Below are 14,598 nucleotides of genomic sequence, written 5' to 3' on the forward strand. Positions count from 1 at the left end.
GTCGGCGAGTTAGTTAATCGCCAACTATTTGACTAACTTCGCCAACTATTCGATTAATCGGTTTGAGTCATTTTTAATGAAATAAAACTCTTTAACATTAATTTTCTAGTTACTATTTCATGGCCGTAAACAGAACATATTTGGTGTATGGACAAAACAAGGCATTTGAAGTCATTTGACGATGTGACGTCATCTTGAATGAAAGGAAACACTGACAAACCTTTTTTTTTTATTACTGTTTCTTGACATGTTGAAGGTGGGGGCGTGTGGCTTCAACAGCAGGATCCTGCCCGGTGTGTACCCCATCCAGCTGGTGAAGGTCAACGAGGAGAGCATGGAGCTGGTTCGGGACAGCAGGGGACTGTGTATATCATGCAGACCAGGTGAGACACGCAACGCACAGAGCAGGTGAAACACACACAGAGCAGGTGAAACACACACAGAGCAGGTGAGACACACACGGACCAGGTGAGACATACACGGATCAGGTGAGACATACACGGATCAGGTGAGACAGACCAGGTGAGACACGCAAAGAACAGACCAGGTGAGACACACACAGACCAGGTGAGACATACACGGATCAGGTGAGACAGACTAGGTGAGACACGCAACGAATAGAGCAGGTGAGACACACACAGACCGGGTGAGACACGCAACGCACAGACCAGGTGAGACCCGCAACGGACAGACCAGGTGAGAGACACGCGGACCAGGTGAGACGCGCACAGACCAGGTGGGACACACACAGACCAGGTGGGACACGCACAGACCAGGTGAGACACGCAACGCACAGAGCAGGTGAGACAGACCAGGTGAGACACGGAAAGCTGAGACTTGAGACTGAGACTTGAAAACCTGGCTAGATCTGAAATCTGTAGACAAAGTGAAACATTTTGTACCAAGTGAGATCTAGGACCTATAGATCAGGTGAGAACTGAGATCTGTAGACAAGGTGAGATCTATGACCTATAGATCAGGTGAGAACTGAGATCTGTAGACAAGGTGAGGTCTGAAATCCATAGACAAGGTGAGGTCTGAAATCTATAGACAAGGTGAGGTCTGCCGATAGATGAGGTCAGGTTCCGAGAGCTGACTAACTAGGGTAGATCTGAGATCTATACACCAGGTGAGACCTGATCACTGAAATCTGTAGAGCCCTACAGACCAGGTGAGATAACAGACATTGGTGTTTTAAAGCTAATAAAGAAATGTTACTGAAGAGATATAATTTGTTGTGTTTTTTTGTTTATGTTGTTTATTTGTCTATTGATTGTGTAACTATACAACTATATATACAGCGCATACAATTCTCAGACACGCTGCCTTGATTCAGGCATGGACAGGGCCATTTGTGGGGCAGCTGTGGCCCACTGGTTAGGGCTTCGGGCTTGTAACCGAAGGGTTGCCGGTTCGATCCCCGACCCAGTAGGAAAAATGTGGGCGGGGGAAGTGGTTGAGCACTGCTCTCCCATGCCCACATCCACAGCTGTGAGAAAGGCACCTAACCCCTCACTGCTCCCCGAGCGCTGCTGTAGCAGGCAGCTCACTGCTTCGGGTTAGTGTGTGCTTCACCTCACTGTGTGTGCTGTGTATGTTTCACTAATTCACTCATTGGGATAAATGCAGAGACCAAATTTCCCTCACGGGATCAAAAGAGTATATCTATATATTTAAGTCTGGCAAATAGATCGGTCAGTCCAATGGATTGAAAAAAATTACACTAAAGGGGCTAAAGACCAATTCTTACATGATGCTACTATAAAGGGGAGCCTGGACTGCTTGTGGGGAAGATAAATCAGCAGGACCCTCTGCGTCGCTTCGATGGCTACGCCAACCAGGATGCCACCAATAAGAAGATAGCTCACAACGTTTTCAAAAAGGGAGACGCGGCTTACCTCTCAGGTAACATGCTATTATTTACACGTGTACACATGTTATTTATTTTTCTTTCCCTTTTTTGCTGTATGTTCTGTTTTTTTTTCCGTCGTATTTCTCACTTTTACAGACTTTTACTAGGTTTCTCTCTCACACACACTCTTTATCCATCTTCCTCTTGCTCTATCTCTCTCTCTTTCTTTCTCTATCTCTCCCTCCCTCTCTTGTTCTCTCTCTCTCCCTCCTTTCCCCCCTCCTCCTCCACCCTGCAGGTGACGTGCTAGTGATGGACGACCTTGGCTACATGTACTTCCGGGACCGTAGTGGCGACACGTTCCGCTGGAAGGGCGAGAACGTCTCCACCACCGAGGTGGAGGGCACCCTGAGCGGTCTCCTGGGCCAGGCAGACGTGGCGGTGTATGGGGTGCCCGTGCCAGGTATAGAACACTCACCTATTTGCCTCCTTTATTGTCCCTTTTTACAACCATCTAAACTCAAGTGTAGTTGAGTGGATTGTACTGGATTGGAATTGCAATTTGGATTGGATCAGATTGTGAAATTGTACTGACCCAGATCGGAGTTTAAGTCAAAGTCCTTATAAACAAGTTCCTCCCTTGGCAGCCATCTTGGTAACGCACTTTGGGCAGTTAACAGGCAGTTATTTTCCCATTCAAGTCAATGGGGACCACTGTCATATTGGCGTTACAAACTAACCCCATGAATTTCTATGGAGGATTCTTTGAGTGCTGTGTCTCATTAGAAAGTCTCAGGCTGTTTCTCTAAGTCAAGGATCCTCCAGGATTCGTGCTTGTTCTGAGCCGTGCCGAGTCAAATCCTTCAAAGACGAGGCAAGGCTTCTTAGCGTTCGAAAAACACAATGGAACAGACTAGCAAGTGTGCAGGAAGCTGCAGGTGTGCGTTATTGAAAGTCATGCTCATGCCTACTTCTTTTTGAAAAACAATGAATGCACCACTGTCATTCTTCTAAAATTATACATGTTTGATTAATTTGCCAGAATAAACCACAGAGCAGCAACTATTAAGCAAAATTGAAGAGAAAGAGAAAAGTGCACTATTTAGCTCACAACTGCTCTCATTGGAAAATGTTTAAATACCCTTCCTAAATGCCTTCCTCACACAATTACGGTGTAGGAGTTAAAAGTTGTCAAAATTACCTGAGCCCATATTTCATTAAGGCTACTTTACATAGTGAAAATAAGACTATGCTTACAAAGATACATAGTGAGTCGCCTTGTTTAGTACAGATTTTAAATCCACCAAAATGTGTGCACAGGATTGTGGGTGTTCCAAGCACACGTTTGCATCCTCGAAAATTCGGCAAAACAAATTACATCGGCCTTGGTAGAGTTTGGTAGACTTTGATGGACGCTTGACATTAGAACAGTGCTTCGGTGGGACGTGATGATGCAACATCCTTCAAATGGTAGCCTTGAAGGATCCAATCTTGACTTTGAGAAACAGCCTCTGTTTAATCCGAGTCTTCTTCTTCTTCCTGTCTGCGCCTCTGTGGCCCCCTGTAGGAGCGGAGGGGAAGGCCGGCATGGCGACGATCGCTGAGGCCACTGGAGGCTTTGACTGTGAGGCGTTCCTGAAGGGGGTCCAGGCTGCACTTCCCCCTTACGCCAGACCCATCTTCCTGCGCCTGTCACCGCAGGTGGACACCACAGGTTAGCAAGCCCTACTACCTGACTGCATAGCAATGGCACTTTTCCTGATGCACGTTCAACTTTTCGTGTTTTCATGTAATTGATGTCTAAAAACTGTTTTGTCTTTTTGAATCTCTCTCTCTCTCTCTCTCTCTCACTCTCTCTCTGCCTCTTTTTCTCTGATTTCATTCTTCCTTCCTTCTTTGTTTCCTTACTTGTCTCTTTCTCAGGAACCTTTAAGATCCAGAAGACACGGCTTCAGAGGGAAGGATACGACCCAAGGCACTCCGCCGACCGGATCTACTTCCTGAACAGTCGGGCAGGGCGTTATGAGGCTCTGACTGAGGACCTTTATAGCGCCATCACGGAAGGACGAGTGTGCATCTGAGGCTGTCTGCGACCCTCTGGGGTTTACAGTCGCATAGCAAACTAGTTAGGTAGACAGATAGCTGTGTTGATGGACACACAGATTGTAATGTGTATGCAGAGGCAGACAAACTGACTGACTGATAACCAATCCCATTTATACTAGGGCATGAATGGATGGATGGATGGATGGATGGATGGATGGAGGGATGGATGGAGGGATGGAGAGAGATGGTTTGATATATAGATGTGTGAATGAAGGCCAGATGGAGATATGGATGAATTAATTAACGGATGGATGGATGGAGGGATGGAGAGAGATGGTTTGATATATAGATGTGTGAATGAAGGCCAGATGGAGATATGGATGAATTAATTAACGGATGGATGGGCAGAAAGATGGATGGATAAATGAATGAATGTAGAGAGATGGTTAGATTTATAGATGTGTGAATGAAGGGCTAGTTAGAAATATGGATGAACTAATGAATGAATGGATGGATGGATAGACCGCAAGATTGACACCTAAACTGATGCATAGACCAGCATAATGTTACTGATGAACTGAGGTATGCAGCGATGGGTTAGCCGCCACAAACCCACAGGTCAGGATGGCTTGACTGACAAATCTCATCATAAATACATACATATGAAGAGGTAGACGGACATGTTGACAAGTAGACTGACTAGATATCAGTTGGACAGACTGGTAGATAAACTCTGAAACACGCACACAGAGAGAGAGAGAGAGAGAGAGAGAGAGACCGAGACAAGAGTGTCTGCTTATTCCTGTCTGTGTGGCAGGGCTGTTTTTGCTATCTAGGGTGTTCTGTGTGATTGTGTTTGTGTGTAGTGGAGGCATTATGGAGGTGGGGGTGTGGGGTGGATGTATATCACCAGCACATTCTGCTCACCAATCACCAGCCCCCGCAACCCCCCGCCCCCGCCTGCCACCGCAAAGTAGACGGCTCCACCAAAAGCCCTACCGGCTGTTAAGGAAGCGCTGTTCTCAGGTCTCTGGGAATCAATACTGTGAAGACGAAAAAATTTTTGTGTGTTGAACCGTGCAGCCCGGATAACGACTGACTCCGAGTCTGATCTAACCCTGATCCGGCGGGTCTGTGAGCTGAGAGTTAGCTTCTATCTGGGCGGATAATACACATAGGAGGATGTGTGTTGGTAGGTGAGTTAGTCAGATGTAGCCATTGGACGAGATGTTCATGAAGTAGTGCTGTGTCACTGCTATTTCAGTTTCTTTATTTTATTATTCTATTATTACTCTATTAGTGCCGTGTAGTTGTTTTACTTTAATTAATGCTGTGTCATTGTTATTTGACTTTATTTTAATATTTTATTTTTGTTAGCTTTCCATTGGCACTGAAACTCAATAAGCACTAGGCACTTCAGAGGTAACTGTGATTAGCTGTCAATGATCCTGGTGTTTATTTAATTGATGACAAGCTTAATATCATAAGATACATCTGACCATTTCATGCTGAGTGAGTCAGGTTAATGAACAAACAAGCAAACAAAAACACTGAAAAAAAAAACTGAGGTGAAAGCCGAAGTGAAACTCCATTTCCAACTGTATTCTATCTTCTAACAGCTATCTGGACTGCTCTTCTATTGTTAGCTTAGCTCATTATTACTTACTGGTTAGCATGCTACTTAGCAACAGGAGCATCTGCCACTGTGGGTGACATAACGGCAAACGCTATATACCTCTGAAGTTCGCCTACAAAAAATGCTACCGTCTTTGCCCATATATGGAGATTCCTAGTATCTTGAGATTTTTCCTATGGGAAAATAACATGGGGATTTGGAATTATCACACCTGTTAAACTCTTGCGGGAAATTCAATTGTTTTGCTCTACACACTTTTGTCCTCTTCCTTCAAGGGGATACTATGATCTCCGGGACGTGAAGGCGGCACACTTTGATTTTTGCTACCCCAGAGCAAACTTGCGATGCAACTTGCCATTAAGTTAGTTAGCAAATTAGCTCTGGGGTAGCAAAAATCAAAGTGTGCCACCTTCACGTACCAGATATAACAATATCAAATCGAAGGCAGAGGACAAAAATGTGTGTTCAGGAAGACGATTTCAGCATTTCAGACTTTTTTTATCCCCGCAAGAGTTCAACAGGTGTGATAATTCAAAATCCCCATGGAAAATTAGCCAGATACCGGATCTCAAAGGTGGCAGCTTTTTTGTAGGCGAACTTCAGAAGTCTATGCCCTAGGTGTCTGACTACTAATGTGTTTAAGCAAAAGCACTCATATTGATATGCTGTATCTGTAGGTCAAAAGACTGTTAATCACAGATAGGGCAAGACTGAATTGGATGTAAACCTCAAGCTGATCTATGCTGACTAAGATGTTACTGTATTAATGGTTGATTTGGTGTGTGTGTGTGTGTGTGTGTGTGTGTGTGTGTGTGTGTGTGTGTGTGTGTATCCAGTAAGAGTTAAAATGCATGTATGTGTTTATATGTGTATGAGAGAGAGCTAGAGAAAGATGTGATTTCAAAAAGTAAAAGTAAAACACACATAATGTATCCCATCACAATAAGCTCCACCCATATCTTTTGATGCTGCTGGGTGAACCAATCATGACGTCTTTGAACCACACTCCGGTCCAAGTAAGAAAAAAAAAACACTGCACACTTTGAACAAAAGAATATACAACTATGCCTTTAATACGCTATGACAAACCCATAAGTGCCTGACTGTAAATACTGACAAAGTAGTGAATCATTTCTGCCAGATCTGGCGGGCGGACTCTAAAGCACCTAACCCTCGAACTGAGACTCCTTCAGGTTGATCTGTTTGTACTCCATTGAGGAATTGGAATAAATGCTCTAACTCTGACAAAACAAGGAAACCATCGAGCGCTGTGTTGGTGTGAGCTTATTTCTTTTCTGTGTGTTGTTTCTACCATGCAAAAGACCTGGGGCCTATTGCACAAAACTAGGATAAGGGATTAAGCCGGGATATCTTGGTTATCCTGGCTCAATTTATCCGTGATCCAGTTGCACAAAAGCGGAATAGGGGGCAGCAGGATATGTTATGGTATAAGTTACCATGGCGATTTATTCTGTGGAGCTAGCCTGCTCCAGACCAGGCTAAGTTCCAGGATCTATTTAATCTCATCCCTTATCTCAGTCAGCAGTCACCACAAACTGAAACCAATAGTTATTCCACTGCCCACTACACATTGTTATCACATATACCTGGACCCACTGTCATTATTTAAACGTTTGTGATCATTAAATAACTTTTACATACTCGCCATTCCCGACCTGTCATGCGACAATGTGACGTCACGGGAGTGCCTAACCATTTTGCGTGTGGTGGTCGCGGCACTAGTTGCAATATTCTCCTAAACAGAGGTGTTGCTGTGGTGAAAAGGCTATCGCTACCTACTTCACACCTTCGAAGAAGCAATGAAGCCCCTCTAGTTGCCATGGTGAATCTGTGATCGGTGGCGGGGTCTATTTGAGGGAGCTGTGAGCGCGCACTTATCCAGGATAGGTTTCACCTGGCTTGGTGAATCCGTGTCTGCTCATCCTGGCTTGCTCGTTGTGCAACCAATTAAGCCTGTATGCTCTTGTTTTGGATCCATTGAGCGCAGCTCAGTAACTTATCCCGGATGTCTTAATTCTGTTTTTGTGCAACGGACCCCTGGGGGGTATTCCAAGTACGTGGTTTAGTGACAAACCTGGGTAAGTTGACTCAGAGTAAGGGGTAAACCTCCTAATAGAAGAGCTGTATGGCTTTATTCTCCTAACAAAACAGCACCATATGGTTCTTATTGTAGGAGGTTTACCACTTACTCTGAGTTAACTTACCCAGGTTTGTCACTAAACCATGTACTTGGAATACCCCCATGCTGACTTAGAGAAAATATTTGTATATGCAGTAGCTTCCCTCAAGTTGTTGGTGTCATGATCATGGTTTTGCCCATATTGAGCATTCTTATGGGATGATCTCCATTGTCTCATTCACATTTAGTTTAGTCACAGTTTAGTTCCTGTTTCACTCTGATTGTCTTCAGGTTGGATGTAAGCTGTGTGCACACATCTTCACATCTGCACAATGCTGAGCTCTGACCACATCTATAGGTATTGAGGATTCCGGCCTATGTCACTATTCCTTATTGTTCCCATAACAACCAGAATAGAGATATTAACAGAGAGGGTTAAAGCAGAGCTAGTAATCAAGGATCTTTGATATTAACGCTGCCATCTTAGAATTCTATTTTTTGACTCCTATTAGAATTCTCACGTCTGTGACATCAGCTAGGAATCCTCAATAGGTGCTTCATACTGTACATCCATCACAGTCATGCACTCACCTTATCAGACGCACAGTTGTGTTCAAGAAGATAGCTACAATCGATACCATGGCTCCTCTCACCTGTCCTTAAGACATTTGATTGAGGAGTTAATTTGTTTCTTTCTGAATGTGACCAAAAATATGTATTGGCTCGAAATTGTGTAAAATCACTAACTGTACCTTTAAGTTAATTGATCCCTGAAAGTACATGCATGTTACAAAGTGTAAACACACAGTCAACGTTCATCATGTGTATATTAGAGAGTGTACCACATTTGTTCAGAAAATGGCCACACAAACGGAAAGAAAGAAAATTAATCTCCAAATACAGACAAAAAAGGTTTCCGGTGGCATGATTCCTTTAACAAATCCAGTGTTAACACAAAGGCAACATTTATCATACATGACTCAGGAACTCAGAAGGCCAAAAACTGAACAAATCAAAATCAACACACAAAGGGCAAATTTATAACTAGTACAAATCAGGAATTAGGCTCCTCTTCCTCAGACGTGGTCTCTGCTGGCTGGTCCTGTTCTGGCGGCTGAAGTTCCTCCACTAGCACGTGGATTCTCTGCGGCCTCACCACCAGGTGGCGCTCCTTACAGATGGTCTCAAAGTACGGGTAGAGCGGCTTGGTGAAGGTGTGCGTGAACGTGAACAGGTGTGTGTCCCGCTCAGCGTCGCTGAAACACACCTGCCCAGCGTCGCAGTCCACGCGCACTCTGACCACCCGCGGCCGCCGGCGATCCTCGTCCAGCGGCAGGACCTCGCACGGCGACATCATCGCCATGTAGACGCCGTCCCGTAGGCCGACCGTCCACAGGCCCGCCTCCGGGCACGCCTCAAACTCCTCACGCCGCTTGACGGACGCGTAGGCCACGCCCAGTGTCCAGTTGGCGCTGTCGCCCACCTCCACGTCCCATTGGTGGAGCCCAGAGGTCACACCCTCAGAGCCCAGGGCAGCAGCGTAAGGGTGGAAGCGCTCAGCGTCTGCGGGGGACAGCAGGGGGTGCTGTGGAGCAGGACTGGTGCCACTGCAGCAGATGGAGGTGAGGGCGCCAGAGACCGCGAGACTACAGGAGGCGCTGTTTGGGTCCACACTCACGGGGACTGTGGAGGAAAACCAGGTGGTCAGGATTTGGAGGGTTAGCTTCAGCCTGTTAGCATTTGGCCACCGACATTTTTGAAAACATGCCGTTACATGGTTGATTCTGGCACTTCCGGCATCAGTTTTTACATTCTGATTGGAAGATGACAGCTCATGCACCTCGCGCGTCCATGTTGGAAGACGACAAATAAAACGACTGCCTACTTGGATTAAGCTACGGATACTTGACTTATTGCATACATGGTACACGGCTGTATTATACCAGACTTTGTGGTAAATAAAAGCAAAAAGTAAATGTTGTCATGGTTACTATTATTTGCATTATTTGTGGGTTGGCAAGATAACTATGACAATGTTAACTATGTCAATGTTTGTACATTTTAGCAGATGCGTAGCAATGACCTAAATCCAATTACCCTGTCTGTCCCCTTTAGGCCTACTAATTGATAGCGTCAAAGGAAAGTTCTGGTTGCTCGAACCACAATAGGCCTACACCTAAGGGATGTGCGCTTTTATCAGTAAGTTAAATTTGAGTTGGCTTCATTTTGTCCGCCTGGAAATTTACTGTAGGTTTAACAAGCTGCAAATTCACACTGGGTGCAGCAAAAATCTTGTGTAAGGGATAATGCCCGACGAGGTGTCCATTATCAGAAATAAATGGACGACGCGGAGGCGTGAACCGTCTGACGCGAAGCGGCAAAGTCCATTTATTTCTGATAATGGACGCATCGAAGGGCATTATCCCGTTTATACCATGGTCACTTACGAAATAAATAAATATGAAATCAATTATTACTAAATGAGTTTTAGAGCCAAAATCGTTAGTTTTTTCAGCTGTTTACAGTTGATTCCATTGTTGCGAAGCCTGCCTCCAGGCTCAACCGTCGTCCTACTATCGTTGTTATAGTTACCATTCATAAGCATTGATATGGAACGGCGGATATTAAACTTTTTTTAACCAGATCTACTTCATAGGTGTAGTATATCACTTTTTAAACGACACCCTTTTCAACCTAGACCATAGTATAATTCTACTTATTTATCATTTTTGTTGGATACATATAGCGCACTTAGTGGCATAATACAGCCTGTCCAAATATAGAATTTAGGGATCATTATTTGTGTAGTAAAGTAAATCCTTACTCAATAGTGTTTATTATCACATATGAACATCACATTAAATAACATAGGACTTTGAGACACAGGGCAAACTTCTACCAACATTCCCAAAATGTTATCCCAGCCAATGAAATAAAGTTGCGCCTATAACGAGGGTAGGTAAAGCGGGACTTACTCATTCGCTCTAGTTATACAGTATAATACCTCTATAAAACACATAAGGAGATGTGTGTGTGTGTGTTTGTGTGTATGAGTTTCTGTGTGTGTGTGTGTGTGTAAGACTATGTTTGTGTGTGTCTTTTTCCAAAATCACAGCAGCTAAGGAAAACAGTGTGTGCGTGTGTGTGACCAAGAGAATGTTTGTTTGTGTGTATCCATGTCTACAGTCACATGAGCTGAGGAAATATTCAACTATATTAGGACACTTGTGTGTGCATTGCTATTGTTGTATTATTGTCATATACTCACACACACACAGATACTCACTGTAAGGACCAATCTCCTTCATTTTTACACACACACACACACACACAGAGAGAGAGATACTCACTGTAAGGACAAGGACAAATCTCCTTCATTTTTACACACACACACACACACACACACACACAGTACTTACAGTAAGGACAGATCTCCTTCATTTTCTCCCAGACCCTGAACCTCAGGTTGCCCACGTGCTTGGGGACATCGATCAGGGAATCGTAACTCTTCTCTGGATGCTGCAGATCTTTCCATGTTCTTTGGGTCAGTAAAATCAGACAAATGAATACCACTTGGAAGCGTGTCAGTGAGACCCAGTTGACATCATGCATAATGGTGGAACATGCACATATAATTGTGACCTTATTGCTTATCAAATTGGTTTGATATTCTAATCTATTCTGTTTTTGACGTTTTTATCTTTGCCAATTAAGTGACAATCTAGTGTACATTATTTTGGTCATATTTGTGTTGTTGTTTTTTATTTTAATTCATGTTTTATTAAAGACAAAAAACATACCTTTTTATAGTTTTCTCATAGTGCTGTAAAGAGAGGTTTCTTTTAGAAAAAGTAAGTAAATGTTATAGTAACGACTGAAACACCAGACAAGACTAGACGATTACCAGCAGAAATGAGATGTCATACTCATAACCAGTGAGAGATCAGACAAGACTAGACGATTACCAGCAGAAATGAGATTTCATACTCATAACCTGTTAGAGATCAGACAAGACTAGACGATTACCTGCAGAAATGAGATTTCGTCTTCGTCCAGCTCTGTCTCAATGTCTTTGATGGTGTCTGTGAGCGCCTGAATCAGTTTGTCCATTTTCTCGGACTCCTCCTTCGCTTTCTTCCTCTTCCGCTCCTCCTCCTCCCTCACCGTGGCTATCCGCGCCTCCTCCTCTCTCCTCAGGAACTGATGAAGCTTCTCAAACTGCTCCTTTATCTGGCTCTCCGTCTGCTCAGACTGGCTCTGCACAGGAGATCAGCCATGAATTTCATTAAAGGTGTGGTCATTAAAATCATTAAAGGTGTGGTCATTAAAATCATTAAAGGTGTGGTCATTAAAATCACTAAAGTTGTAGTCATTAAAATCATTAATGGTGTGGTCATTAAAATCATTAAAGGTATTGTTATTAAAGCTGCAGCCAGGGATTTTACGCAATTTCAGGCACATTTATGTTTTATGTATGTAGCAAACTCAAAGATCATGCCTGTGTAACATCATTTCTCTCAGCCACGCCCTCTGATCGCTGGTTGGTTGGTGGCTCTCTGTAGATTTTCTACACAAGAAATCTTAAGAGAGCTCATCTGTACCAGTCACAGTACTGAAGTGAAACGAAAGTGAGTGGAAGTATGTAGACGGCGGAAACCAGGCTATATAATAGGCTCCATACATTTGAATATTACAGACATATTTGCATTTTTCTTTTTCCATGTATTTCCAAAATGTATGTGTGTACTGTATGTGATCATGTAAAACATTACTAATATTGAAGTTCATGTAATGCGTACAAAGACTATACTATATAGCAACTCAATTGGATCACAAAACTGCATATTGAATAGCAGGTGAACTTCTTTATCTTTTCTGTTATTAACTAGTTGATTGGAAAACAAACAAACATCAGAAACAGGAAATACCTGTGTAATTTGGCTTAAGGGACATTATGATTATGGATTACCAGTATATGTTGGGCTGCTGACTGGCTGGCTTCCTTTATGAGGTGATGATTCCAGGACCTCTCCTTGAATTGAAGCACAAATCTCTCTATCTCCCCCTGCAGTTCAAAAACAGAACTGAAATTCAAATAAATGGGACGGGACATACCGTAGTTTGATATATTTACATTCATTCATTCATTCATTTATTCATTCAATAAAGCTGATGGTTTTATCCAAAAGACACAGACGTATACTCACAATGCAATCATGTGTCCAGGGGCATGCACACACATACTCTCATCTCACTTTCAAATTCTTTCAAATTACTATCCAACAACAAAATATGAGCTATTGACACAATATGCATATACACAAACCTACAGTATATGCACAACCTCAGTGACATGATATAGTAGAGGTTAGTATGCACACACACACACATGTACATGCACAGCAGGTTAACACATGCACTAGAGATAGTATTACTATACATTTAAACTTACATATACACGTGTGTGTAGTTCGAAAGTAAAGTCGGGCATATTTATTAGGGCAATGACATGTTACACTAGGCCTGTGTAATTGTATATATTTAGAAACTAATATGTCCACTTCAGTCAGCACCCGCAGCAAGTGTTGCTTTATGAACAGTTTTTCTGCCCCAGAGGTGAACAGCACACATATTTTTCTCTGGGGAGAAGACACACCCCTGCATGTTTTGTAATGACATTTTTTTTTTTTCACATCATCCACAAGTTTTAAGTTCTTTGAGTTATTCATTTTAATCTTTGTATGCGATAAAGTGAGCATCTATTCTGTCTTTACCATCTACAGTAAACATTTACCCCCCCCCCCCCCCCCTTCCCCACACACACACACACATCAGTAAGAACATACAGTACAAAGAACACATGCCTCCAGAGACACATCTACACATAACACTGATAAACACACACACACACTTATCCATGTTAATAAGACACTGCGCATGATATTACACACCTGCAAGGGAGCCACATGCTTGGTGTGTGTGTGTGTGTGTGTGTGTTTGGTTTGAGAGAGAGAGAGTATGTGTGTGTGCGAGAGAGAGAGAGAGAGAGAGAGAGAGAGAGAGAGTGAGAGAGTGAGAGTGTGTGTGTGCGTGTGTGTGTGTGTGTGTGTGTGTGTGTGTGTGTGTGTGTGTATCCTACCTCGCAGTCCTGCGCCGTGTCCCGACAGTGACAGCTTCTGTACCCCACGCTCGTCCCGGGCGCCCCACACTCACAGCAGCAGCGGTCGGGCTCCAGCTCCTCCGCGCAGGACAGGGAGAGACTGTGGCCACTCTCCCCACAGAGGTCCACCCCAGCTGGGCAGAGATCGCCAGGGAGGGTGGGCTCTGGAGCGGCTACTTCCAGCAGGATGTCCATCTTGTGTGCATATGTGTGTGTGTGTGTGTGTGTGTATGTGTGTGTATGTGTCAGGATTTGACAGAGAAAGACAGAGCGGTAGAAAGTGGAAAGAAGAGAGGGCAGAGTGAGGGAGAGAAAGAGACAGGGCAAGAGAGGAAGATAGAAATAGAGAGGGCCAGGGAGGAAGGGAGAGAAAGAGAGGAAGAGAGAGAGATGAAAGAAGAGAAGGGGGTGTTGGATTCATAGGAGTGTTTAAAGGAGTGTAGTTTTTCATCACCAACTAGAAACACAGTAACTATATCAAGAACATGCAGTATAAAACAACTTCTACAAGTAGATAATATATATGACCTATGTGTTTGTGCGCACATGTGTGTGTGTGTGTGTGTGTGTGTGTGTTTGCACACGCATGTATGTGTGTGTTTGTGTGTGTGTGTGTGTGATCAGTGTACACACAGATGATATATATGATGGAGGCTTTTACACTTGGCTATGTAGGTCATTGGGAATAGCTATCTCTAAGGTCTAGTCAGTAATATGCACCAGTGTACACAGAGTACCGTCATATATGTCCTGTCTGAACTATT

General features: G+C 43.7%; 2 protein-coding genes across 3 annotated transcripts in view; one reads left to right on the top strand and one right to left on the bottom strand.

Annotated features, from left to right (window-relative positions):
• Nucleotides 1–6,799, top strand: part of LOC121718055 (long-chain fatty acid transport protein 1-like) — a 21,250-nt gene extending 14,451 nt beyond the window's left edge. For both annotated transcript variants that reach the window (XM_042102876.1, XM_042102875.1), the window contains exons 9-13: nt 257–383; nt 1,768–1,905; nt 2,151–2,315; nt 3,420–3,566; nt 3,776–6,799. In XM_042102876.1, the coding sequence (XP_041958810.1) occupies nt 257–383; nt 1,768–1,905; nt 2,151–2,315; nt 3,420–3,566; nt 3,776–3,933 (735 nt within the window). In that variant the 3' untranslated portion in view covers nt 3,934–6,799. The remainder of the gene's footprint in view (nt 1–256; nt 384–1,767; nt 1,906–2,150; nt 2,316–3,419; nt 3,567–3,775) is intronic.
• Nucleotides 6,800–8,482: 1,683 nt separating this feature from the next.
• Nucleotides 8,483–14,144, bottom strand: LOC121718065 (E3 ubiquitin-protein ligase TRIM35-like). The gene is made up of 6 exons (XM_042102891.1): nt 13,814–14,144; nt 12,644–12,739; nt 11,701–11,931; nt 11,475–11,497; nt 11,094–11,212; nt 8,483–9,357 (listed from the first exon to the last, which is right to left on the bottom strand). Exons 1-6 carry the CDS (start codon nt 14,027–14,029, stop codon nt 8,729–8,731), a joined length of 1,314 nt encoding a protein of 437 aa, XP_041958825.1. The 5' UTR covers nt 14,030–14,144; the 3' UTR covers nt 8,483–8,728.
• Between the last annotated feature and the right edge of the window lie 454 nt (nt 14,145–14,598).

This window comes from Alosa sapidissima, chromosome 9 (assembly GCF_018492685.1).
Source record: "Alosa sapidissima isolate fAloSap1 chromosome 9, fAloSap1.pri, whole genome shotgun sequence".
Lineage (NCBI taxonomy): Eukaryota > Metazoa > Chordata > Actinopteri > Clupeiformes > Clupeidae > Alosa > Alosa sapidissima.